Genomic DNA, 25,213 nt, shown 5'->3' on the forward strand with positions numbered 1-25,213 from the left:
GGTAATATATGTGCTCCTCACTAATCCCTTAAATCATAAGATCTAGTGGAGAGTCTCATGAGAATCATGATTTTATTTTTTTAATGTTTGTTTGTTTTTTTGTTTGTTTGTTTATTGAGAGAGACAGAGGGAGGGAGAGGGAGAGAATCCCAACCAGGCTCCACAGTCAGTGCCAAGCCCAGTGCGGGGCTCAGTTTCACATAGCATGAGATCATGACCTAAGCTGAAATCAAGAGTCGGAGGCTTAACCCACTGAGCCACTCAGGCACCCCTATCATAAATTTAGATTAGAGATGAGATTACATATTTCAAGAGATCTGCAACATCTGTGCTGTGATATGAAAAGCTCTGTGATTTCTCTTGGTGACAGAATCACAGGTACTACTACTATTTTACATTCTCTGCTGAAAAAAATTCTAAATTTCAATTAGAGTGAAAATAAAGATGTATAATTTTTCTCATCTGAATTCATGGGCCCCTCCAAACCCTGTCCTGGGACTGGATTGGAGGTCCATCAACCCCAGTTAAGAACTCCTGATAACAGAAATGTCCTTCCTGTCTCTCCTTCCTTCTTAAATAGCTTTCCTTTGGAGAACAGAACCTGGGTTTTATTCAGGGTCTTGTTGCTGTGTGACCTCAAGACAATCAGTTTGCCTCTCTGGGGCCATAGTTCCTTCAGTCTGAAACAATGGGAAAGGCAAGAATTAGGAGGGGAGAACTTAACTATATATGCGCCAGGCAATTAATGTGTGTCCTCTAAATCCGCACAACAGCATCGTTAGGAAAGATTTCAAAATTATCTTTCCCTTTCACAGATGGTTAAACTGAGGCTCCTAGTGAGGTTGTCACTTGACCAATGTCTTAGTAAGCAGCAGGACCTGATGGGTGAATGGCCAGAGCCCCATAACCACCTCATCGTCCATGGTTGAAATGAAGCAGTACGTTCATTTTGAGCAAAAGAAACCTGGTTCAGAAATCCCTGCAGGTGGAGGTAAGGTCGTGTCTCTTAGCAGAGCGTTGGCTTAGGTAAAATGGCTCACGGAGAGTAAGACGTCAAGAAGCCGGGAATCTACTTGACTGACGCCCAGCCTCGCTTTGGGCTTCGCGTCTGCGTGTTCCCAACTAATTCCCGAAGTCCTCAAACAGACTGGCAAAGGGCAACGACAAGTCCTCTTCTCCTGGCCAATCCTATTAAAGGGTGGGCTTGGCTCATAAACCAATCAAAGACCCCTAAGAGGGCGGTGTTTTCTTCGGCTTGGATCCCGGCCTGGGGGAATAAAACTAAAGTGTTTCCAACTCCAGCCAATCCCAGGGAAGGCAGGAGGGCACTCCTCCAATGGGAACCCGAGAGCGGTCAGTAGCTGTGGAGGCCTGCTAACCCGCTCGTTCTCCAGCCGACTGGAGGGACGCGTTCAGTGTTCACTAGATCCAGCCGTCGGTCCTTCGAATCTGCTCGCGCTCGGCAGCGGCGACGCGGATGGCAGGAGGTGTCTGGTGAGACGCTGTAAAGACGGGGTTGGGGGGTGTAAAGGAAAGAGGCCGGGCTGGAGCGCAAGAGGGGTGGGGCCTGGGCGAGCTTTTACCTGGGCGGCCTCTTAACCCTAGGTCAGCAGGTTGCTGAGGATCCTGCGGGTAGCAAAGGGAGGGCGAGTGCCCCTGCAGCCCCAGACAGCAACCAGGTGAGTACCCTGCGGAGCCCATCGCCCATGCCCAGTCTCCATCCCCCACTCCTGTCTCTTGGGAAACGGTTCGGTGCAGGTCTGCAGCTCACGTGATCGTCTGCATGCGTGTCTGAAGTCTCCATCTCTCTGCCGCTCCTCTCCCTCTCCGTCTCTACCTCCATCTTACTGTGTATCTCTATATTTCTGCCTCTTTCTCTGAGACATGCTAGACAGCCCAGACCTAGAAGGCTGAACCCTGACCTTACCAGTTAAAACTAGCCATGAGACCTTGAGCCATCTACATCACCCATATAGGCCTCAGTTTCCTCATCTGTCAAATGGGAGTCTAATAATCTCCACCTGAGACCATACATGTGCATCACTTTGCTCAGTGCCTGGCCCCTAGAGAATTCCCAATAAATTATGACTGTCGTGATTGAAAAAAAAAAAAAAAAAAAGATCTCTCTTGGTCTTTGACTTTATTTTCTCCCTGTCTCTGACCCAACCCCCGTTGATTCTTCTTTCTAAATGCTTCTTTCTCTGTTACTGTTTTTCATCTTTGTATCTGTCTCTTTCTCATCTCTAAGCAGGTTAAAGGTGCATTGCTTATAGCAATGAGTTTGGCCTGAGAGCCCTTATGAGCTTCACCTGGGGTTCTGGACTGTTCTGTGGGTAATAAATAAATAAATAAATACATGATAAAAATAAATTAAAAAATGGAGCCGGGCCTTGACTGGCTTCTGGCTTCACTGAGGAGAGACTCCTCTTTATTTCCTCACTCTACTGTGTTAAACAGGCGGAGACCTACAGGGTCAGAAGCAGCTTAGATGAAAAAGTGAACCAGGCCCTTTAACCTTTATCATGTTGGTCACCACAAGAAGACCAGGATTCTTCTAGTTAGATCTCCCACACAGCCCCAGATGCCCTCTTTTCTGTCCCCATCCTGAAATCCTTTAATCAAGCCTTCTGGAACTTGCTGTCAGTCAACAGCAAAATCTCCATTCTCATGCTGGCTTCTGAATAGTCCCTTCGTTTTCTTGCTATGCCTTAGTGATTTTTATACCTATTGGACTCAACACTCCATTTTTTATAATTTATATTTTGAAATGCCCCTTTCACTATTATGAAATGAAGTTCATAGATAATAGAATCTGTCTACACACATAATTCCCCCCAAACCAATGTAATGTCCTAATTGTAATATAAGGGAGAAGTAAAGGAAGAGTAATTTATGATAAAATGATATGCATTTCAGTATTTAAAGGCTGGGATATAATTTCACTGGAAGATATAATGAATGGTCTTGCATGTAATGATACTTGCACCTGGGAATGTGACACATGTGTATTGATTGCTCAGAAACCATGGGTAGGGTGATATGCTTTTCCAAACCATTGTTCATGAATATCAAGAATTGTTATTCTTCATAAAGTTTTAAACAAAACAAAGTGCAATCCTCCCTCAATTTGTATGGTTCATTGAATTTCTGGAAAAGTCAGTACATATTCCATAATCTGGCCCCCATAACCTTTCAGACCTTCTCTCCTACCATTCTCCCCACTTGTTCCCTCTCTCCCACCCATACTGGCCTCCTCTATGCTACTTGAACATAGTAGGCACACTTCCACCTCAGGGGTTTGTACTGGGCCATCCCCTAGACCTAGAATGCTTTCCCCCCAAATATGTACAAGGCTCATGCCCTCACTTCCTTCAGGCCTCTTCTCAGATGTCACTTTCTCAATGAGGCTTACCTTGACCATCCTCTTTAAAGTTACAGCTCTTCCTTAGACTGTACCCCATCTATTTTTTTCCCATAGTGCTCCTCACCCTCTTATATAATATATAATCTACACCTTTATTGTGTTTGTCATTTATTGTTTAAGTCTCCTACTGGATTGTAACCTCTAGAAGGGCAGAGATTTTTGTCTTTTTCATGCCTTGATGTATCCCTATTACCTAAACAGTGCTTAGCACATAATAGGCTCTCTTTTTTAAATTTTTAATGTTTTATTTATTTTTGAAGGAGAGAGAAACAGAGCATTAGCAGGGGAGGGGCAGAGAGAGAGGGAGACACAGAATCTGAAATGGGCTCCAGGCTCTGAGCTGTCAGCACAGAGCCCAACGTGGGGCTCAAACCCACGAACTGTGAGATCATGACCTGGGCCGAAGTCTGACACTTAACCAACTGAGCCACCCAGGTGCCCCAATAGGCTCTCTTAATAAATGTTTGTTGAATGAATAAATGAATGCAATGAATGGGTTTTTCACCTACGTGATCGTCTGGTGGGACATTCTAAAGTTGCATGGGATATGGTATAATTCTTTGCTGTTTGGAGCTGTCTCGAGCACTGGGCACCCCTGGTCCATGCCTACTAAATGTTACTAGTGATCTCCAGTTACGGTGGTGATCTAAAATGTCCCCAAACGTCCCTTGACTGTCTACCCCCTGCTTGAATAGAAATTGGCTTTCCCCTGAGCACTCTGCTCCCCAGCAGCCCCCTCATACCCCTCTTGCCAGGAGGCCTGGAGGTGAAGGTAGGTGTCCTCACTCTGATTGACCATCCCAGACACTTTCTTTCCCTCCTCCTCAAACAACTTTTTTTTAGCATTAAAAAATTTTTTATTTTTACCTAACTTCAGACTTAAAAAGTTATAAAAATAGTACAAAGAATTCTCACCTATCCTTCACTCAGGTTCCTTAAGTATTAATAAATTATGCAACTATAGTTCAACTATCAAAATTAGGGAATTAACATTGGTAAAATAGTATTAATGAAAGTACAGAACTTATTCAAATTGGATCAGTTTTTCCACTAATGTAATTTTTCTCTTCCAGGATCTAATTCAGGATCTTACATTTCATTTAGTTGTCATGTCCTCCTTAGGCTGAATACCTAAGAAGATATGTGTCTTCAGTGTTTTATGTCAGAAAGCATATGATGTCAGTTTTTCCCAATACTGGTTTTGTACACTTTGACTATTTGTTTAAGGTGGTGTCTGCCAGGTTTCTCCATTATAGTTGCTCTTTTTTCCTTTGTAATTAATAAGTGATTTGTGGGGAGATACTTTAAGATTATGTAAATATCAACCACCTTGTTTTAAATCTCAAATCATCAGACTAAACCATTACCCACCCATCTGTGTTATAGTCAGGTATAGGCATACACTAATACCTGCTCCCATCATACCTCATTCCTAGAATTTAGCTACTATCTCACTGTCACTTTTTAGCACTACACCAGTCCTACTTCTTGGTGATTTTAATATCCTCATTGATGATCCTTCCAATATTCTTGTCTCTCACTTCCTTGATCCGTTTTCCTATAATGCTCTTGCCTTTCAATCCCACCTCAGCTACCCTCTCTGATAGTCTCACCCTTCTTATCTGTACCTATGACTATATCACCTCCGTACTCTGTTTCACGCATTTTGCCATCCAGCCAGTGATTCTTATCCTTCTAGTTTACTCCCTCTAGCTCTCCAGCTCCAACAACCCCTCCACACCACCAAGACTGAACGCTTTCACTACCCTTTACTTCCTCTGTGTTCCCATGCCCTTCCTTTAATCAGCTCAGATTCCATGGTGCATCATGATAACCATAGCCTTGCATATATCGTCACTTCCTTTGCCCTCTGTGTACTTCAGCATGTCTATGGGGCAAAACTCCTGCCCCGGTTAAGTCCTACTCTCTGCTTGCTCCGCTGCGCTACCCTGTGCCATTCACTCTCCTACCTTCCTCATTGACTCAGATTCCTTAAATATTAATAAATTATGCAACTATAGTTCAGTTATCAAAATTAGGGAATTAACATTGGTATAATTGGTATAAATACAAAATAGCATCTTCTTTCTCCTTAAATCTCCTGATACCTCCTCTTCCATCCTGTTCTCAAGCTTCCCACTTGCCTGAAGAATTAAAACCATCAGAAGAAAACCTGCACAGATTCCCATAACCACATCTAACCACCAAACAGCACCTGTAGTCACATACTCTGCCTTCTTCTCTGTTATTATGGATAAACTGGCCCTGTTGTCATCAGGGCCATCAGTTGGTCCCTCCACTCAAATACATTGTTCCAGCAATTTCCACTTCTCTACAGATCATTAGCACACAGACATTCTTTTACTGCTCCCACCTTTTTGTAGAGCATTATTGAGATATATTTAATACAATAAAATTCACTCTTTTAAAGGGTGCTATTTTTTTTAGTATATTCAGAGTTGTGCAACCATCACCACAATCAATTTTAGAACATTTTTATCTGCCCCCAAAAGAACTTCATACCCATTAGCAGACCCTCCCCATTACTCCCCTCCCCTCAGTCATAGGTAACCACTAATCTACTTCCTGTCTCTGTTGATTTGTCTAGTCTAGACATTTTATATAAATGTGATCATACAGTACATTGGTCTTTCTGACCAGCTTCTTTCATTTAGCATAATGGTTTGGAGGTTCATCCATGTTGTTGATGTAGCATTCCTTTTCACTGCCAAGTAATATTCCATTTGATGGAATAGACCACATTTTGTTTGTCCTATCTGTTTGTAAATTTTTGGACATTTAAATCGTGTTTGTGTTTGGTATTATGAATAATACTGCTCTGATCATTTGTGCACAAGTTTTTGTGTGGGTGTGTGTTTGCTTTTCCTTTGGGTAGATACCTAGGAAGTGTACTTACTTGGTCATATGGCAAATCTACGTTAACTTTTTGAGAAGCTGTTTGCAAAAGGGGCTGCTCCATTTTACATTCCAATTTCTCCATATCTTCACTGACACGTTTTACTGTCTGTCTTTTTTATTATAACAATCTTAGTCAGTATGAAGGGGTGCTTCATTGTGGTTTTGGTTTGCATTTCCCTAATAACTAATTATGTTGAACATCTTTTCATGTGTTTATTGGCTATTTGTGTATCTCCTTTGGAGAAATGTCTGTTCAAATTCTTAGCCCATTTAAAGTTTGATTGTCTTACTGTTGAGCTGTAAGTGTTCTTTATATGTTCTGGATACAAGTCACTTATCAGATATGTGAATTGCAAATATTTCCTCCTATTCTGTAGGTTGTCTTTTTACTTTCTTGATGGTGTCCTTTGATGCACAAAAGTTTTTAATTTGGGGAAAGTCCAATTGATCAATTTTTTGACACTTCAGCATTTTGTGTCATATCCAAGAAAACGTTCCCTAACCTGAGGTCACAAAGATTTCTTCTGGCTTTTTCTTCCAGGAATTGTATGCTTTTAGCTCTTACATTTAGGTCAATGATTCATTTTTGAGTTCATTTCTGTGTATGGTGTGAGGCAGGAGTCCAAATTTCATTCTTCTGCATGTGGATGTTTAGTTGTTCTAGCACCTTTTGTTAAAAAGAGTATTTTCCCCCCTTTGAATTATCTTGGAAACCTTGTCAAAGGTCAACTGACTGTAAATCCTAAATGTAAAGGTTACTTTTCTGGATTCTTAATTCTACCTCATTGATCTGTATGTCTGTCACTATGCCAGACCACACTGTCTTGATTACTATGTCATAAGTTTTGAAATCAGGAAATGGGAGTTCTCCAACTTTGTTTTTCTTTTGCAAGACTGTTTTGACTATTCTAAGTCCCTTGCATTTCCATATGAATTTTTGGATCATCTTGTCAGTTTCTGCAGAAAAACAGCTGGGATTTTTATTGGGATTATATTGAATCTATATATCCATTTAGGAAGTATTGCCATCTAATAATATCAAGCCTTCTAATCCATGAACATAAGGTGTCTTCCCATTGAGATGTTTAGTTTTTTTCAGAAGTGTTTTGTAGTTTTCAGTGCTTGTACTTTTTTGGTTAAATTTATTCCTAGGTATTTTATTCTTTATGCTGCTATTATAAATGAGATTATTTTCCTGATTTCACTTCCGGAGTGTTCGTTACTAGTACATAGAAATACATCTGATTTTTTGTTTCTTGATCTTCTTCTATCCTGTCACATTGTTGAACTTATTAGTTCAAATGGTTTTTTAATGGATTCCCTAGGGTTTTCTATGTATAAGATCATGTCATCTGCAAATACAGTTTTACTTTTTTTTTTTCTAATCTGGATGCCTTTTATTTCTTTTTCTTGACTAATTGCCCCGGCTAGATCTTCTAGTACAGTGTTGACTAGAAGTGATGAGAACAGATGTTCTTGTCTTGTTCCTGATCTTAGGGGGAAGGTATTGAGTCTTTCTCCATTGAGTGTGATGTTAACTGTGGGGTTTATATAGATGCCCTTTATCAATTGAGGAAGTTTCCTTCTCTTCCTAGTTCTCGGAGTCTTTTGCCATGAATGGGTATTGGATTTTGTCAGATGCCTTTTCTGCATCTTTTGATATGATCATCTGGAGTTTTTGCTTTATTCTATTTATATAGTGTATTACGTTGATTAATTTTCAAATGATAAACGAACTTTGTATTTCAGAAATAAATCCTTCTTGGTCATGTTATATAATACTTTGTATACATTGCTGAAATTGGTTTCCTAGTGTTTTGTTGAGGATTTTTACGTCTGTATTCATATGGTATATTGGTCTGTAATTTTCTTGTGATGTCATTGTCTGGTTTTGGTATCAGAGTAATACTGGCTGCACAGTGTTTCCTCCCCTATTTTTGGAAGAGTTTGTGAAGGATTAATATATGCTTTTTGTATGTCATTTGTCTTTTCTGTTCCTTTGTTTTTCAGTTCCTCTTTTCTTTTGTGTTAAGTAGATATTTTCTACTTTAACGTTTTAATTTCCTTGTTAACCATATATTTTTAGTTAGATTGTTAATAGTTAATAGATAGTTAATAGTTGCCCTGGGGATTACAATTAACATCTTAACTGGAAACAATCTACTTTGAATTAATTCTGATTTAATTTCAATAGTAACTTTGTTCCAATATGCCTCTGTTCCCTCTTTCCTTCTTTGTAGTGTTATTATCATACAAATTACTTCCTACATTATAAGCCCATCAACACAGTTTTATTATTATTGCTTTATAACAGTTGTCTTTTAAAACAGATAGGAGAATATGAGTTACAAACAAAAATACTTTCTTTCATAATACCTATTTCAGGTTACCATTCAGTGTCCCTTAATTTAAGGCTGAAAGTAGGGTTTTTTGTAGGATAAGTAGGCTAGCAACAAATTCTTTCAGGTTTTGTTTATCTTAACTTCTGTTTTATGTTTGAAGAGCAATTTAGCTAGATAGAGAATTCTCAGTTGACAGTCTTTTTATGTAAATATTTTGAAGATGCCATCTTACTATATTCTGGCCTCCATGGTTTCTGATGAGAAGACAGCTGTTAATCATATTGAGAGTCCCTGATACACAGTAAGTTATTTTTCTCTTGCTGTATTCACGATTTTCTTTTAGTCTTTGCTTTCCTCAGTTACACTATGATGTGTCTAGGTATGGATCTCTTTGAGTTTATTCTACTTGCATTTATTTATGTACAGATTAATGTTTTTCATCAAGTTTGCTATGTTTGGCCCCTTTCTCTTCCTCTTGCCCTTTTGGTACTCCTGTTATGCATATGTTGATACTTTTGGTGGCGTCCTGAAGGTTTGTGCAAGCTCTTTTTCTTTTTCTTCGTTCCTTTTTCTTTCTGCTTTTCAGAATGGATCATTTCTATTGACCTATCATCAGCTTCACCCTTTCTCTCTTCTGTCAACTCAGATCTGTTGTTGAACACTTCTAAGTCAATTTTTCATTTTAGTTACTATGTTTTTCAACTCCAGGTTTTCTATATGATTTTTTAAATGATTTCCATGTCTTTATTGGTATGCTCTATTTTGTGAGACATTGTTCTCATACTTTTCCTTAATTCTGTGGATATGCTTTCTTTTATTTCTTTGAAAATATTTATAGTAATAATTTAAAGTCTTTGTCTGTTAAGTTTCAAACATGAACTCCCTCAGGGACAAATCTGTTGGCTGCTTTTTTTTTTTTTTTTTTTTGTACATGTAACATACTTTGCTGCTTCTTTGCGTATCTCATAATTTTTTTGTCAAAAACTGGGCATTTTTATTTTTTATTTTTTAAAGTTTATTTATTTATTTTTGAGAGAGGGAGAAAGAGCACACAAGCAGGGGAGGGGCAGAGAGAGAGGGAGACACAGAATCCCAAGCAGACTCCAGGCTCAGAGCTGTCAGCACAGAGCCTGACGTGAGGCTTAAACTCACCAACTGTGAGATCATGACCTGAGCTGAAGTCAGATGCTTAACCAACTGAGCTACCCAGGCGCCCCCAAAACTGGTCATTTTAAAAAAGTTTTTATTTATTTAATTGATCTCTATACCCAACATGGGGCTTGAACTCACAACTCCCAATCAAGAGTCACATGCTCTTCTGACTGAGCCAGCCAGATGCCCCCAAAACTGGGCATTTTAGATATTCTATTCTAATAACTCTGGTATCAACCTCTTCTACCCTCAAGGTTTGTTTTTCTGGGATGTGTGTGTGTGTGTGTGTGTGTGTGTGCACGTGTGTGTGTTTGCGTATGTTTGGTGGTTGTTATTTTTCACATTGCTGTTTATTTGTTTAGTTACTTTTCTCGACTAATTCCTTGGATTTTATATTCCTTGTACTATGTGGCCCCTGAGTTCTCTGTTAGCTTATTTTTAAAAGGTTCTTGTTTAGTTTTAAGCCTGGATTCCTTGGACATCACACCTGGATAAATATACTTTGGTGGTCAGCCAGTGATTGGTTGGGTTTCCTTAAATGCCTTGTCTGTTTGTCTTCCACCCTTTGACAAGGGGATCTGTGTGAGAAGGCATGCCTTCAAACTAGCCAACTTACTAGCAGCCTTAGCTTTCCCATTCTGCTTGTATAGGGCCTTACAGTCAGCCAGAAGTGAGTGACTTGGGGCCTCTCCTTTTCCAGCTCTTTTTTGGGCATTTGCACAGCCTTGAATATGTGCACAGCCCTTTTTATATACCTGGGAATATGTCAGAGCTTTTCCAAGTTTCCTATGGTTGCTCCATTCTCTGAGATTTCCTTTTAAATTTCTGACCAAAGCAATGAGGCCTCTCTGTTGTCTGCAATTTAGTCAACCTTTGGCTGCTATACTACTGAGCTTGAGAGGGAAGGAGGACGGGAATTAACTACAAGTTAAAATGTCACAGAACCCTTTGTCTCACTGAGATTCAGTAGTTTTTCTTGGATAGATGATTTTTACTTCATTCTGTGTCTTTGGTTCATTGCAAGTTTTGAAATGGTTGATTTTAGTTGGTTTGCCCATATTTTTGTTGTTTCAAAGGGAAAGCTGGTTCACTAAAGCTGTTATTCTGTCATTCCATTTCTCTCCTATTGCTCCCGTCTTTAAAAAACATCTAAAACCCTATTCATCGTACATCCCTACGCAACTATGACTTTCTCTATTCCCCTGAAAGCAAAACTCTTCAAAAGAGCTTTCATTCCTCACTTTATCCTATTTTTCTATTCTCTGTTCATATAAAAGTATTGGATATATAATAAAAATTATATACATGAGTTATAAAGAAATAATATAATCAAAACTGAAGAAATCACAGCTCCATGCGAGAGCAACATTAAGATAGCATCTATCTCTGTGTCCTTTTCTGTTCTATTTCCCACCACCACCACCACCCCACCAGAAATTACCATTTCTTAAGTCTTGTGTTTAACATTCCCTTGCTTTTTTTGATATATTTTTGGGGGCGCCTGGGTGGCTCAGTTAAGCGTCCAACTCTTGATCTTGGCTTAGGTCACCATCTCATAGCTTTGTGAATTTGAGCCCCACATCTGGGTCTGTGCTGGCAGCACAGAGCCTGCTTGGGATTCTCTCTCTCTCTCTCTCTGTCTCTGCCCCCCCCCCAACTCACGCTGTCTCTCTCAAAATAAACATTAAAATTTTTTTGATATATTTTTTCACATTTGTGGAAATGCTTAACCAATACATTATTTATTTGCTTGTTTTTGAGCTTTGTAAAAATAGCCTCATACTATATGTAGTCGTCTGTGACTTACTTTTTTCACTCATTATTATGTTTCAAAGATTCACCTATGTTTTGCATGTAACTATCACTTGTTCATTCTCAGTGCTGCATAATATTTCATTGGGTAACCATAAAACAAATCATTCATCCATTCATCTGTTGATAGACATCTGGATTGGTCCAGCTCTTTGCTCTTATGAACAGTGCTACTATGAACATTCTTGTGTGTGTCTCCTAGTACGCATGTACACCCATCTTTCTAAGGTGTATACTTAGAAATAGAATTGCGAGTTAATGGGATATATAAACATTCAGCTTGACAGTATTATGCCAAAATGTATTCCTATCTGAAGGTTAACAATTTATATACCTTTCAGCAATTTATAAGATATCCCGTTGATCCACACCCTAATTAGTACTTGATATTGTCCCACTTTTTACTTTTTGTCATTATAGTAGATATAAAATGATATTTCGATGTGGACTTAATTAGCATTTTTCTAGTCACTAATGTGGTTGAGCATTTTTTCATGTTTATTGGCCATTCATGTTTCTTCTTTTATGAAATGACTGTTAACATTTTTTGCCCATTTTTAAAATTGGGATTTTTATCAGTTTTACTGATTTGTAGGAGTTATTCAACTATTTGGATACTCATCATTTGCCAATTATACGTGTTGAATATCTTTTCTCAGTTTGTGGCTTTTTTTTTAATGGTGTCTTTGCATGAGCAGGAATTCCTAATTTTAGTTGAACAATTCAATCTTTTGTCTCCAACCAGCACACTTTTTGTGTATCTCTCCTAACCTGTGGTCATAAAGATATTCTTTGTTTTCTTCAAATAAAAGTTTAAAAGTTTATTTTTCCTGGGGTGCCTGGGTAGCTCCGTCAGTTAAGCATCTGACTCTTGGTTTCGGCCTAGGTTATGATCTCATGGTTTCGTGAGTTTAAGCACCGCATTGGGCTCTGTGCTGACAATGCAGAGCCTGCTCGAGATTCTATTCTCTCTCTCTCCCTCTCGCTCTCTGCCCCTCCCCCATTCACACTGTCTCTGTCTCTCTCAAAATAAGTAAACAAACTTTTTTAAAAAGTTTATTTTTCCTATTTAAGTCTTTAGTCTAAATGGAATTGGTTTTTGTGTGGTAGAAGGTGATGGGGTACGGAGTCGGTTTCATTATTTTCCACATGGATAGCCTAATGATCTGAAGTGCCACCCCTGTCATACACCAAAGTTCCATATCTGTATTGGTCTGTTTCTGGAATCTCTGTTATTGGCCAACTTTTTGTCCCTGAATTAATATGACACCACCTTAATCACGTTACACTACCTTAATAACTTTAGTTTCATGAAGAATCTTGATAATGGATACAGCAAAATCTTCCCCATCTTATTCAGGAATATCACATATTCTTGGCCCATTGTTATTTCAAACACATTTAAGAATCATCTTTTCATGTTCTACAAGAATATTAGAATTGCAATGACTCTATAGATCAGTTTGAAGGGAATTGGGTATATTTATGATGTCGAGTCTTCCTAGCTATGAACATGATATATACCCTTTCATTTTAAATAAATTCTTGAATGTCTTTTGGTATAGTTCTCTAATTTCTGCATAAGGTCTTGCATATCTTGTGTCAGACTTATTCCTTGATATTAATGGTTTTGCTTTCAAGGAGATCTTGTTATTTAACATGTTTTATCTCATTTGCAGGTGTATAGAAATGAAGTTGGCTTTTATATTAATATTATAGCCATTCACCTTTCTGAACTTATATTTTTTAAGCAATCTTTTTATTTTCGAATAATTTTACAGTTACAGAAGAGTAAAAAAAGAGATAGTATGGAGAGTTCCTGTGTATTCCTCACCATGGTATATTTGTCAAAACTAAGAAAGCCATATTGGTATATTACTATTAACTGAACTTTAGACTTTATATGGATTTATCAGTTTTCCCACTAATGTCTTTCTTCTGTTCTAGGATCCAGTTCAAAATACCATATTGAGTTTAGTTCTCTCTCTTTATTGTCCTCTGCTCTGTGATAGTTTCTCAGTCTTTCCATGTTTTTTATGCCCTTAACAGTTTTGAGGCATACTATAGAATGTCCCTCAGTTTGGATTTGTCTGAAGTTTTCCTCATAATTAGCCTGGGGTTGTTTTTGGAAGGAATGCCGTAGAGTTGAAGTGCCTTTTTCATCACATTATATCAGAGGTATGTGATACCCTATGACATCACTGATGTTGACCTTAATCACTTGGTTAAGGTAGTGTTTGTCCAGCTTCTCCACTGCAAAGTTGTTATTTTTCCCCTTTTATTTTCTGTTCTTTAGAAGAATCTAGCCCACCCTTAAGGAGAGGAAGAGGATTTAAGCTCCACCTCTGGAAGGGGGTGGTAAATGATACATGTATACATGTATTTACATGTATCATTTGGAATTCTTCTGTAAAAACTATTTTTTCTTCTTTCTTTATTTACCTATCCATTCCCTCATTTATCCAGTCACCTGTTTGTATCAGTAAGAACTCATGCCTATTTATTTAATAGTTTGGTCACTGGGAGCTCCTTCAGGTTGGCTCCTGTGTCCCTTTGACATGCCTCCATCTTTTTTTGTTTGTTTGTTTTTTAGCACTGCCTTACTGGCTTTGGCACTACAAGATGTTCCCTACTCATCTGAAGATTTTCCTGCCTCATCCCTAGCATTGACCATTTCTCAAGGATCCCTTGTTTCTTTTAAGCTGTCTGTATGTTCTTTTGTGTTTTCTATGTTGACAACAATATCAGCTACCAACAATGACATTTTTGTTTTTGCCTTTCCAATCTTTATGCCTTTAATTTATTCTTCTTGTGTTACTGAGATGGACAGGACCTCCAGTACGGTGTTCAAGAGAAAAAAAACCAGTAGTGGGCATCCTTGTCTTGTTGGGTATTTTAAAGGAAACCCCACTAACTTTTTTCCCTTTTAAGAATGCTATTTGCTGTAGATTTCTCCAGGTTTTATCAGATTAAAGCAAGTGCCCACCTGTTTCACTATGCCAAGTTTTTATTATTGTTTTTAAATCATGAAAGGGTGTTGAATTTTTTTTATCAGATACGTTTTCTAGTTTGGGGGATGATTATGGGGTTTTTTTTGTCAGTAATGTGATAGTGTGGTAAATGATGTTTATAGATTTTACCTTTGCATTTCTGGTATAAACACAACTTGGTCATGATCTTTTCCCTTTTATACAGTACTAGATTTAGTTAGTTAATATTTGTTTAGGATTTTTGTATCTGTGTCCATGAGTAAAATTGGTCTTTAATTTTCCTTTCTCATGCTGTCATAATTTGCTTTTGGCCTCAAGTTCTGCTGGTATCATAGAATGAGTTAGCAGTCCCCCTTTGACAATATTCTGGAAGATGCTATATGACTTGGGAATGATCTGTTTGGTAGAATCCTCTGGTAAAACCATTTTGGCCTGGTATTTTGCTTTCTACCATTGAATTAATATTAAATTTCTAAATAAAATCTTTTCAGAAATGTAAATGAGAAGCCTGAAATCTGCTTCCATGCCATGTTTATTTTATATCCGGTTTTATGCTTGAAATGGCTAAACACAAATCCTGATCAAGACTCTTTAATGATACATTCTTCAAATTCTTAACAGTCCCCATCATCAAAAATCTTTCCTTGTACAACTAAGTGATAAAGCATTTAAAACCAATTTTTAACTTGTTAAAAAATGTTTAACAACTGAAATGATACATAACAGCTTTTTTGGTTGTTGTTGTTGTTCTCCTGACAAATCTGTTGTTCAAATTTCTTGAGATAATGTGATTAGATTTCAAATCCAATTGACTTCTTTCATATTAATTATTTCAAAATAATGATGAAGCTCTTATTTTCAGAACACGCATCACTGTTAGAACCATCACCCTGCAGCTAGCTTGGACACCATTAAAAGGGCTCATCAGCTGCAAACGGATAGAAGTTTCTGTTATTCACGAAGACACAGTTTCAGGGCTTCTACCTGGAGCTACCCACCCTCCAGAAGCCCCTGCTTGGCCTCCCTGCACCCAACCCCACACCAATCAGTCACAACTTGGGCTGTGTGTGGTGTTTCTTGGCAACTGGAACGCAGACTCCTCCAGCAGCTCCACAGGTTCCCTGTCCTCAGTGAGCAGAAGACTACAGAAGCTGGCTGCTGAAGAGGCTGTCCAAGTGAGAGAGCTCCTCCTTGGCCTTGCTTATTAGCACACTGACCACAGAGCATTAACTGAGTGCTGGATGTTATTCACTCGTGCTCCCTACCTCCAGGGACTGTAGAGGGATTTTCCAGGCCCCACTTCACAGGAGGCTGCCCTGTAAGGATCTCCCTAGGAGGCTGTCCATAGAGAGAAGTGGCCTGCCTAGGGTCTCCACTGCCTTAAGTCCTACGTGGACACCTCCAGGGCTGAGGGGCTCAATAGCTTTTCACCTACCTGTAATCAGCTGGAAAATTCTGCCTCCTATTTTGTTGTTGTTGTTGTTCTTCTGTTTGTTTTTTGGTAGGAAGAGTTTTAATTGCTTCTTCAGTTCCTCCAGCCACTAGAGGGCTATTCAGGATTTTGTTTTCCTTCTTGAGTCCATTTTGATAAGTTATCAATTTCTAGGAATTGGTCCATTTTATCTGCATTCTCAAATTTATTGGCAAAAAGTTCTCTTTTGAAAGATTCCCTGCTGTATATAATCTGTAATCATGTCTCCTTTTTCATTGCTGATATTGGTTATTTGTGCCTTCTCCCTGTTTTTCTTAATCAATCTCACCAGAGGTTTGTCTATTTTATTAGTCTTTTCGAAGAACCAGCTTTTGGCTCTGTTGCTCCTCTCTATCGTGTCTTTGTTTTCTATTTCTTTAATTTCTGCTCTCATCTTTTTTGATCTCCTTCCCTCCACATTTTTTGGGTTTATTCTGTTGTTCTTTTTCTGATTTCTTATGTTGGACATGGAGCGCATTCATTTTCAGCCTTTCTTGTTTCATAACGTGTGCATTTAAGGATAGAAATTTCCTTCCAAATACTACTTTTCTATACATTCAGACATGTCGTATTTCATTATTGTTCGATTCCCAGTACTTCAGCATTTCCATCATGGTTACTTATTTGGTGAGTTATATAGAAGTGTGTTTATAAATTTCTAAAAGTATGGGGAATTTTTAATGTATCTTTTTGTTATTGAAATCTGTCTTAATTGCATTATGGTCTGAGTATGTGGTCTGTGTCATGACAATTCTTTGAAATTTATTGAGACTTGTTTTATGGTTTAGTACATGATCAATATTTTTTAATGTTTCCTATGTGCTTTATAAGATGTATGTTCTCTAATTGTTGAACACAGAGTTCTACATATGTCTATTATCAAGTTTGTTAATTGTATTATTCAAATTTTCTATATCTACACTGAGTTTTTGGTCATGCTATGCCAGTAATTGTAAGAAGTGTGTTAATTTTCAACTATGGTGGTGGATTTGTCATCTGCTTCTCCTTATAGTTCTTTTTTAAAATTTTATATTTTTTGAGGATATTTTATTAGGAATATTCAAATGAAGAATTATTATATATTCCTGGTAAATATGTAATGACCCTCTCTATTCTCGATAATGTATTTTTTGAAGTCTATCTTATCTTACATTAACACACGCTTTTCTTCTTGTTCGGATTTGTGTGGTATACAGTTTTCTATCCTGTTATTTTTCAACATTGTCATGCCCTTATACTTTAATTATATCTCTCGAAAATAGCATATAGCTGGACCCTTTAAAAAATCGAATCTGATGTTCTCTTTTAATGGACAAGTTTACTCTGTGTTTTCTATGATATGTTTGGACTTGTTTGTACTTTTTTATTTCTGTTTGCTACCACTGCCTTTTCTATGCTTCATTTATCTCTTGCCTGTTTTCTTTAGTTTTGAGATTTACTTATTTGCTTTCTTACTCAATTTTGTCTTCTACTTTTTGGGATTTACACATTCTTTTTTTACCCACTTATTTCTGTGGTTATTCCTGAACTTTTATCATGTGTGTGTAACTTATAAGGCCTAAAGTTAAATCACATTTTCACCTCCCTCTTGAAGAATGCAGGAACCTCACACCTGGTCCATCCTTTCTTTGCCACATGCTATTGTCTTCAGTATGTTAGTTTTTTCCTTTTTTTTTTTTTTTTTGCTAACCTCACAAATTGCACATTGTCCTGAGTATTATTTTATATAGACAGTATTTGTTTGGATTTACATGCATACATTCTTGCATCTCAGACCATGATTCTGGGATCCTTTTCTTTTCTAAGCACAATGTTTAGATGCTCTCTTAGTACAGGTTTCGTGGTATTAAATTCTCCCAGGTGTTGTTATATGCAAATGTCTGTAATTTATCCCCATGCTTAAAAGATGATTTGTTACAGGTATTTAGAAGTCTGCTGTCAGTCTAATTGCTATTTTTGGTAGGTGTTACTGTTTTCTTCTACTCTGGCCACTTTTAAGAAATTCTCTGTCTCTGTCTCTGTCTCAGAGGGGGATGTACAGGGGGCTATGCAGTTTCAGTGTAACATGTTTAGGCATGTATTTCTTTTTTATTCTACTTTGGAAATGTGATTCATGCTTTTGGATTCATGTTTTTTCATAATTTTAGAAAATTCTCAGCCATTATCTTTTAAAATATTGCCTTTCTTCCATTCTTTCTGTATTTTCTTTCTCCGAATCCAGTCAGTCATATTTTGGGCCTCATTATATCTTCCATATGTCATAATGTCTCATTGATATTTCCTATTTCCTTATCTTCCTGCACTTCATTCTGGGCAGTTTCTTCAGATTTATCTTTAAGTTTACTGATTCTCTCTTCAGCTATATCTGATCTACTGTTTAATCCATCTACTGAGTTTTTTATTTCAATAGGTGCATTTTTCATTTGTACAAACTGCATATATTTCACTTTCTAATCTGCCTAGTCATCCCTCATAGTCTCTTTTTGCTTGCTTATCTTTGTGGCTGCATCTGTTATTTTGAAAAACATCTTATATACATTTTTTGTTCAACCAACAATCACTGTTGGCATAAGTATGACATTGTAATTACTGTCCACATCCAAACCACATAGTGCACTCTGATTATACATCCTTTGTTGTTTTCCTAGTAATTGTCTGTTTTTTTCTTTTGCCTAATGTTAGAATACCTATTACTAATTCTTTGAAATTCCTTTTAAATCCATATCAGATCATGTCTCTCTGTTCAAAGTTCTCCTGTGGCTCCCAGCTCCCTCAGAATAAAACTTGAAGCCCTCACCATGGCCCAAAAGTCTACGAAATCTGGTCCCCATCCTCTTTCTGACCTCATATCCTATTAATCTTACAATTACTCACTCTTTTCCAGCACCCTGGTCTCCATGTTCCTCAAACATGTCAAGTACCCGCTCCTTTCAGAGCCTTTGTATCTGCTGTTCTCACTGCCTGGAACACTCTTCTTTCCAGATAATCTTGTGAGTTTCCCACCCACTTCCAGTGTGCTTAAATGTCACCTCCCTAGAGAAGCATTCCCTGACTAGCACGTACAAACTAGTCCTGTTCACCAGTGTTTTCTAACTCTACTTGATGTGTTATGTTTTTGTACAAAACACTGACCACCACCTGATATATTTTATATTTATTTATTGTGATTAATGTTTCCCTCTTCTCAGTAGACTGTAAGCTCCATAAAGCAGGGCTTTGTTTTGTTCACTGTTGTATCCCCAGTGCCAAGAATAACAGTGCATAGTAATATTTAGTAGATACTCAATAAATATTTATGGAATAAACTGTATTAATTAATGTGGATGATAGAGAAATGCATTGAGAACTAGGCTAGGCATGAAGGCCTTTCATGGCATGCCAAGGAGCATGGATGTCATTGTTCAGAAGGGTGAGGGCTGTGAAGAATCAGTGAAGATAGCTCCTGGGTTCTTTCAAGAAGCAAGTTCACATTTGGTAGGGTGGTGACAAAGACCCATGTTCTCTGTGACTGGCTCTGGGCCCTGGGGCTCCTAAAGGTGGCCTGCCTCTTTTTTTATGTTTACTTATTTATTTATTTTTATTTATTAAAAAAAAATTTTTAACGTTTATTCAGTTTTGACAGAGTGTGAGCAGGGGAGGGGGCAGAGAGTGGGAGACACAGAATCTGAAGCAGGACCCAGGCTCTGAGCTGTCAGTGCAGAGCCCAACATGGGGCTCGAACCCACCAACTGTGAGATCATGACCTGAGCCAAAGTCGGACACTTAACCGACTGAGCCACCCAGGTGCCCCAGAACTGTCTCTTTTTCAAACAGCCCCTCAAACTGCTGTGTGGTCATGCCCACCTCTTGGTAAAAAACAAAGCCTCAGCTTTCACTGGGCCTTCTGATCCCAGCTAGAATACCCTTTTTTCCTGCTCTGTGAGTAACTGTTTCTTGGTCCCAGACCAAGCAAATCACCTCCATTGGATTTCTTCTGGGTTGGAGGTGGTACAGAAGCTGGTACAAAGCCTGGCACCTAGTATGTACTGTTATAATGGTGGACTATATGGGGAGGTAAGTTTCAGCTCAAAAAAACCTTTTCTCCATTGTCAAGGCTGCAATTGGTTATGAGGTTTTAGTTGTGACTTTCCCCCTAAACTCCTTGGGGACCACTGTGGCTCCAGTGTACCTACTTGCCAAGAGTGTTGGGATACTAATTCTGTTGTCTAATGTGCAACCTAGTCCCTTAGTTTTTTGTCACCCACTGATTTCATCAAAATGCCATCATTATACACAGGGCCCTACAGCACTCGACTAGAGATTTCCCTCCCCCGACCAACATGAATTCGTTAATCATAACCAGTGGAACCATCTAACTAGTTATAAGTTTAGTTGAGCAAAACTGAGTTACTGCCTACTCTGTGTCAGGCATCCTGCTCTGCACTGAGGACCCAGAGATGAACAAGGTGTGTTCCCAGGCACAGAACCATAATTCAGTATGGCCAGTACAGTGGCTACAACAGACTGTGGGAGCCTCTGAGGAACACAGAACCCAGGATAGGGAACCAGGGAAAATTCCTTAGAAGAGATGGCATACGAACTGAGCTTTTTTTTAAAATTTTTTTAATGTTTATTTATTTTTTGAGAGAGAGATCGACAGAGTGTGAGCAGGTGAGGGGCAGAGAGAGAGAGAGAAAGACACAGAATCTGAAGCAGGCTCTAGGCTCTGAGCTGTCAGCAGAGCCTGACATGGGGCTCGAACCCATAAACCGTGAGATCGTGACTTGAGCTGAAGTAAGACGCTCAACCCACTGAGCCACCCAGGCGCCCCTGAACTGAGCTTTAAAAGATGAGTAGGGATCTTCTGGATGACTAACAAGGGGAGAGGAGGTCAGTTCAGGCAAAGGGTACAGCATGAGCAAAGGCCAAAAGATAGGAAGCAGAATGATGTGTACTGACCTGCCTAACTACCCTTACTATTCACCTGTCTTCCTATGAGATCATCCTAAGATAATCTAGCACCAAAACCCAGATATGAGGAGTTTGTGCCCCCCCCCCCCACGACATGCCAATGTGTTCAAACTCTTAAGAAAAGTAATGAAAATTTGGTCAGACCTGACTGTCTATGAGCTCATCCACACCAGTTTCCAACATCCCTGGCTTCCTTATCTAGACCATGATGTTCATGTGACCTGCTTCCCTTAGACCTCCCTGGGGCAGGGATCATTCCCACTCTCCTGGAGATGGCAGAGTCTCCTCAGCCCTATGTGTGGGAATCTCCTTGTGGAGAGGAGCTTTTCTGACTCCTGACACCAGCCATGATGTAGAGACCCTCATCTCACCAGGAGTCTTGTCTTCAGGCATTGTGATTCATCTTTTCTCGAGCTTCATTCACACCTGCAATAATCTAGGACAAATGGGTTGTGGAGTCTGGCAGGCCCAGTTTCAAATCCTGGAACCCCCATGTCTTGGTTGTGTGACTTAACTGATCCTCTTTAAGCATCAGTTCCCTCATCCGTAAAATGAGTCTAATGCCAACCTTGGACAGTTTTTGTGGGTGTTAGAACATATGTCAAGTACTTGGCCCTTGGCCGCCATTTATTGAACATCTACTACCATCAACAATAAAGGGAGAAGAGCAGAGTGATTAAGAACATGAGCTGTAGATCCAGAACCACCTCAGTTTGGGTCACTGCTCAACTACTTACTAGCATTTTGACCTTGGTCAAGTTTCCTAACCTTTTTTAGCCTTAGTTTTTACATTTGTAAAATGAGGTTAATGTCCCTGCTTCAGAGCTGTTGCCTGTATATATTATTCTAGCAGTGTATAATATGCTTTCACAGGCTCCAGGCCTGTTCCCAGCCTGGCCTCTTCAAAGACCCCATCTCCAAGAGATTTACCCCTTTCTCAGCCTCCCCTTCTCTCCAGGGATGACAAAGAGGACTGAGCTTCTCTGTGAGACTCACGGGGACACTTTGTTATGGGACTTTCTAATGATAAACTGCTCTTGCATTTCTGGAATTAGACCCAATACTTTCATGTTATGTTAAATCTCTTTTTTTTTTTTTTACTCATCTTGGATTCGGTTTGCTAATAAATTGCTTAGGATTTTTGCATCTTTGGTCACCTATTGCATTTGTCTGGTTAAGGTTATAGTGGGCTCATCTAATAAATAAATGAATTTTCTAGAAATTGGTCCCAATTCACGTAAGTTATAAAATTCATTCTATTCTCTTATTTTTTGATTTCTGCTCTTTTACATTGCTCGTATTACTTATTTGTGCCTTTTCTCTTTTTTTCTTGATTGGTCCCTCCAAAAGTTTTGTTAGTGGTTTGTCTTAAAATTTTACTATACATATTTAACCTAAAGTCTAAAGTTAAACATAATCATAATTCCCCACCCAAACAGTACAAAAACTTAATAAAGCATTGTTGCCCAAGTCACATGTTCTTGTTGTTCACTATTTTAGTTCTTTCTTTTCTAAGGAAGTCATTCAATACACAAAGAATAGACACAAATAATATTATTTTATGCAGACAGTGCTTGTTTACATTTGAATACTCATTTATTATTTTATTTGCTAAGCTTCCTTCTTTTGGGGGATGGGTTTTCATCTTCTTGAAACAGATGCTTTAGAAGATCCTTGAGTGCAAATCTCCTCACAGTAAACTGTCTCCAACTGCATTTATCTGTAAATGCCTTTATTTTACTTTATTCTTCTTGAAAGATAGGGTTGTTGAGTACTCAATTCTAAATTACACTTTTTTTCTCTAAACACTTAGGAGATATTACAGCACTGTCTTCTGGTTTCCATTACTGCTGTGGAGAAGTCTGATGTTGTCTAATTGTTTTTTGTTTTTTTTGTGTGTCCTTTTTCTCTGGCTGCTTTGAAGATCCTTCTTCGATTATTGCTTGACTCTAAGGGCTTTTGTTGTTGTTCTCTGAATGTTCCTTTTTTTATGAATGGAAAAAATTCCCCCATTTCTTTTCCTAGGAAATTATTAAGATACAGGACGGTTATTGACTTCTGTACATTTGACTGACTTATAAGCCATCTTATTAATATACTCATTCTAATGCATTTTTCATATCAGAACCTTTTGGGTTTCCTGGGCATGAAATTATATCAGCAGCAAATAGGTTTTTATCTCTGCTTTTCCAGTGTTATACCAGTTATCTGATTGTTTTGTCCTACTATTCTTTTATAACTTCCACGACAACATTGAGGATTATGGTAGTAGCAGGTAGTCCTGTTTTGTTCCTGATGGAATGTTCATTCAACATTTGCAGAGAGGCAGTGTTCTGGGGTCTAAGAATACCTAGGGAATGCACGTTGCTTTTTATAGCTTCCTCATTTTCCTGAATATGCAATATTTTTTCATGTCACATTAAATCTTCCATCCTCAGTACTAGTTTTTGTTTCCACATATGTATGTTTGGGTGTCAGTGACAGTGGGAAACTCTCCCTGATGTCAGATTTGGCCAGAGGCACCACAGATACCAAAGACGTGACATATTCTGAAGTCTTAAAGTTTGTACAGATAGTAGGGGTGGGAAGGTGGGGAGGGGCCCTCTGCTAGAGTACAAGTACGGAACAGTGCCATGGTTCTGTCACTCGACTGCATAGTAGTGCAGTGGATTCTGGAGCCAGAATGCCTGGACTCAAATTCCAGATCTGTCATTTCATAGCTGGGCAAGTCACTTAACTTCTTTTTTTTTTTCTAAAATGTTTATTTATTTTTGAGAGAGAGTGCGCGTGCAAGTTAGGGAGGGGCAAGAGAGGGGGACAGAGGGTCTGAAGCAGGCTCTGCACTGACGGAGGTGAACCTGATGCTGGGCTCGAGCTCACAAACTCTGAGATCATGATCTGAGCCGAAGTCGGACGCTCAACTGACTGAGCCATCCAGGCGCCCTAAGTCACTTAACTTCTATATTTTTTAGTTTTGTCTGTAAAAATGGGGATAATAATAGTACCTATTTCATATGGTGATTGAGGGTATTAAATAAGTTAATTTAGAATAGTGTCTGGCACATAGTAAGCACTCTATATGTGTTTGCTATTATTACCATTATTACTTTTGTGCATGAAGGGATGGAAGGGAGAAGAGTTTCTGCGGTGCAACAAGAAAAGTGCAGAGTGTATCCTGTCCTGTGTGTTCTCCCAATATCTTGAAAACAAAAGTGATTCACAAAAAAACACAAAGTCAGAAATCTGAAGTAGTTATTTGGGCCCCTTAGGGTGTGGGATATCAAGTTCATTAGGTAGAACGGGATAGGATTCTTCAGCAGTGTTTAAGGGTGGACCCCTCTTGAGAGGTGACCTGTATTGGATATTTCCTCAGTGCAGAGCAATACCAAATGGGGGAACAGTGACAGTGAGGGGTTAATTCAGGGCAAGGGATTTCCTAAGCATTTAGTAATGCTTTCCTCTTCAGAACACACCTGTCAGGTACTGAGAGGCTTTAAAAGGTGTGATAGCTCTTCAGGCTGGGAACCTGCATCTGTTGAGGGGCAAGCCTGCCGCCAGGAGTTGATAGTTGCTCTCAGAGGTAGGACTTACCACATCAGAAATGCTTTCAACCTTTGTTTTAAATTTTCTTGGGCCCTCTCTGAGTTTGGGAAAAGTCTCAGCCGTAGTAATCATCTCAGACACAGTCTGAAGGATATGGACAGGAGGAGGGGGTCATACTGAAGATAAGTACTTGGTGGCAAGGCAAATTTGAGGAAATGGTGTCAAAAGAGAAGGTGCAAGAGATGAAAAAATTTTAAACAAAACTTTGTCAAATCAAATTGAACAATATATTAAAAAGAGAAGGTAGAGGGGCGCCTGGGTGGCGCAGTCGGTTAAGCGTCCGACTTCAGCCAGGTCACGATCTCGCGGTCCGTGAGTTCGAGCCCCGCGTCAGGCTCTGGGCTGATGGCTCGGAGCCTGGAGCCTGTTTCCGATTCTGTGTCTCCCTCTCTCTCTGCCCCTCCCCCGTTCATGCTCTGTCTCTCTCTGTCCCAAAAATAAATAAAAAAAAAAAAAAAAAAAAAAACGTTGAAAAAAAAAAAAAGAGAAGGTAGAGGGGCTGGGCGGACTTGGAGGGACCAGGGGCGGGGTCTTGGGGCGCGGCCGCACG

General features: G+C 39.0%; 1 protein-coding gene across 2 annotated transcripts; it reads left to right on the plus strand.

Annotated features, from left to right (window-relative positions):
- The first annotated feature begins 1,165 nt into the window (after positions 1–1,165).
- Positions 1,166–20,688, plus strand: KANTR (KANTR integral membrane protein). 2 transcript variants are annotated; one of them, XM_081792696.1, is made up of 4 exons: positions 1,166–1,494; positions 1,606–1,679; positions 13,699–13,827; positions 15,502–20,688. In XM_081792696.1, exon 4 carries the CDS (start codon positions 16,332–16,334, stop codon positions 16,560–16,562), a length of 231 nt encoding a protein of 76 aa, XP_081648822.1. In that variant the 5' UTR covers positions 1,166–1,494; positions 1,606–1,679; positions 13,699–13,827; positions 15,502–16,331; the 3' UTR covers positions 16,563–20,688. The 2 variants fall into 2 exon arrangements, with proteins under 2 accessions (XP_081648822.1, XP_081648821.1); XM_081792695.1 differs by lacking the exon at positions 13,699–13,827.
- Positions 20,689–25,213: the final 4,525 nt, after the last annotated feature.

This window comes from Panthera onca, chromosome X, assembly GCF_046562875.1.
Source record: "Panthera onca isolate mPanOnc1 chromosome X, mPanOnc1 haplotype 2, whole genome shotgun sequence".
Taxonomy (NCBI): domain Eukaryota; kingdom Metazoa; phylum Chordata; class Mammalia; order Carnivora; family Felidae; genus Panthera; species Panthera onca.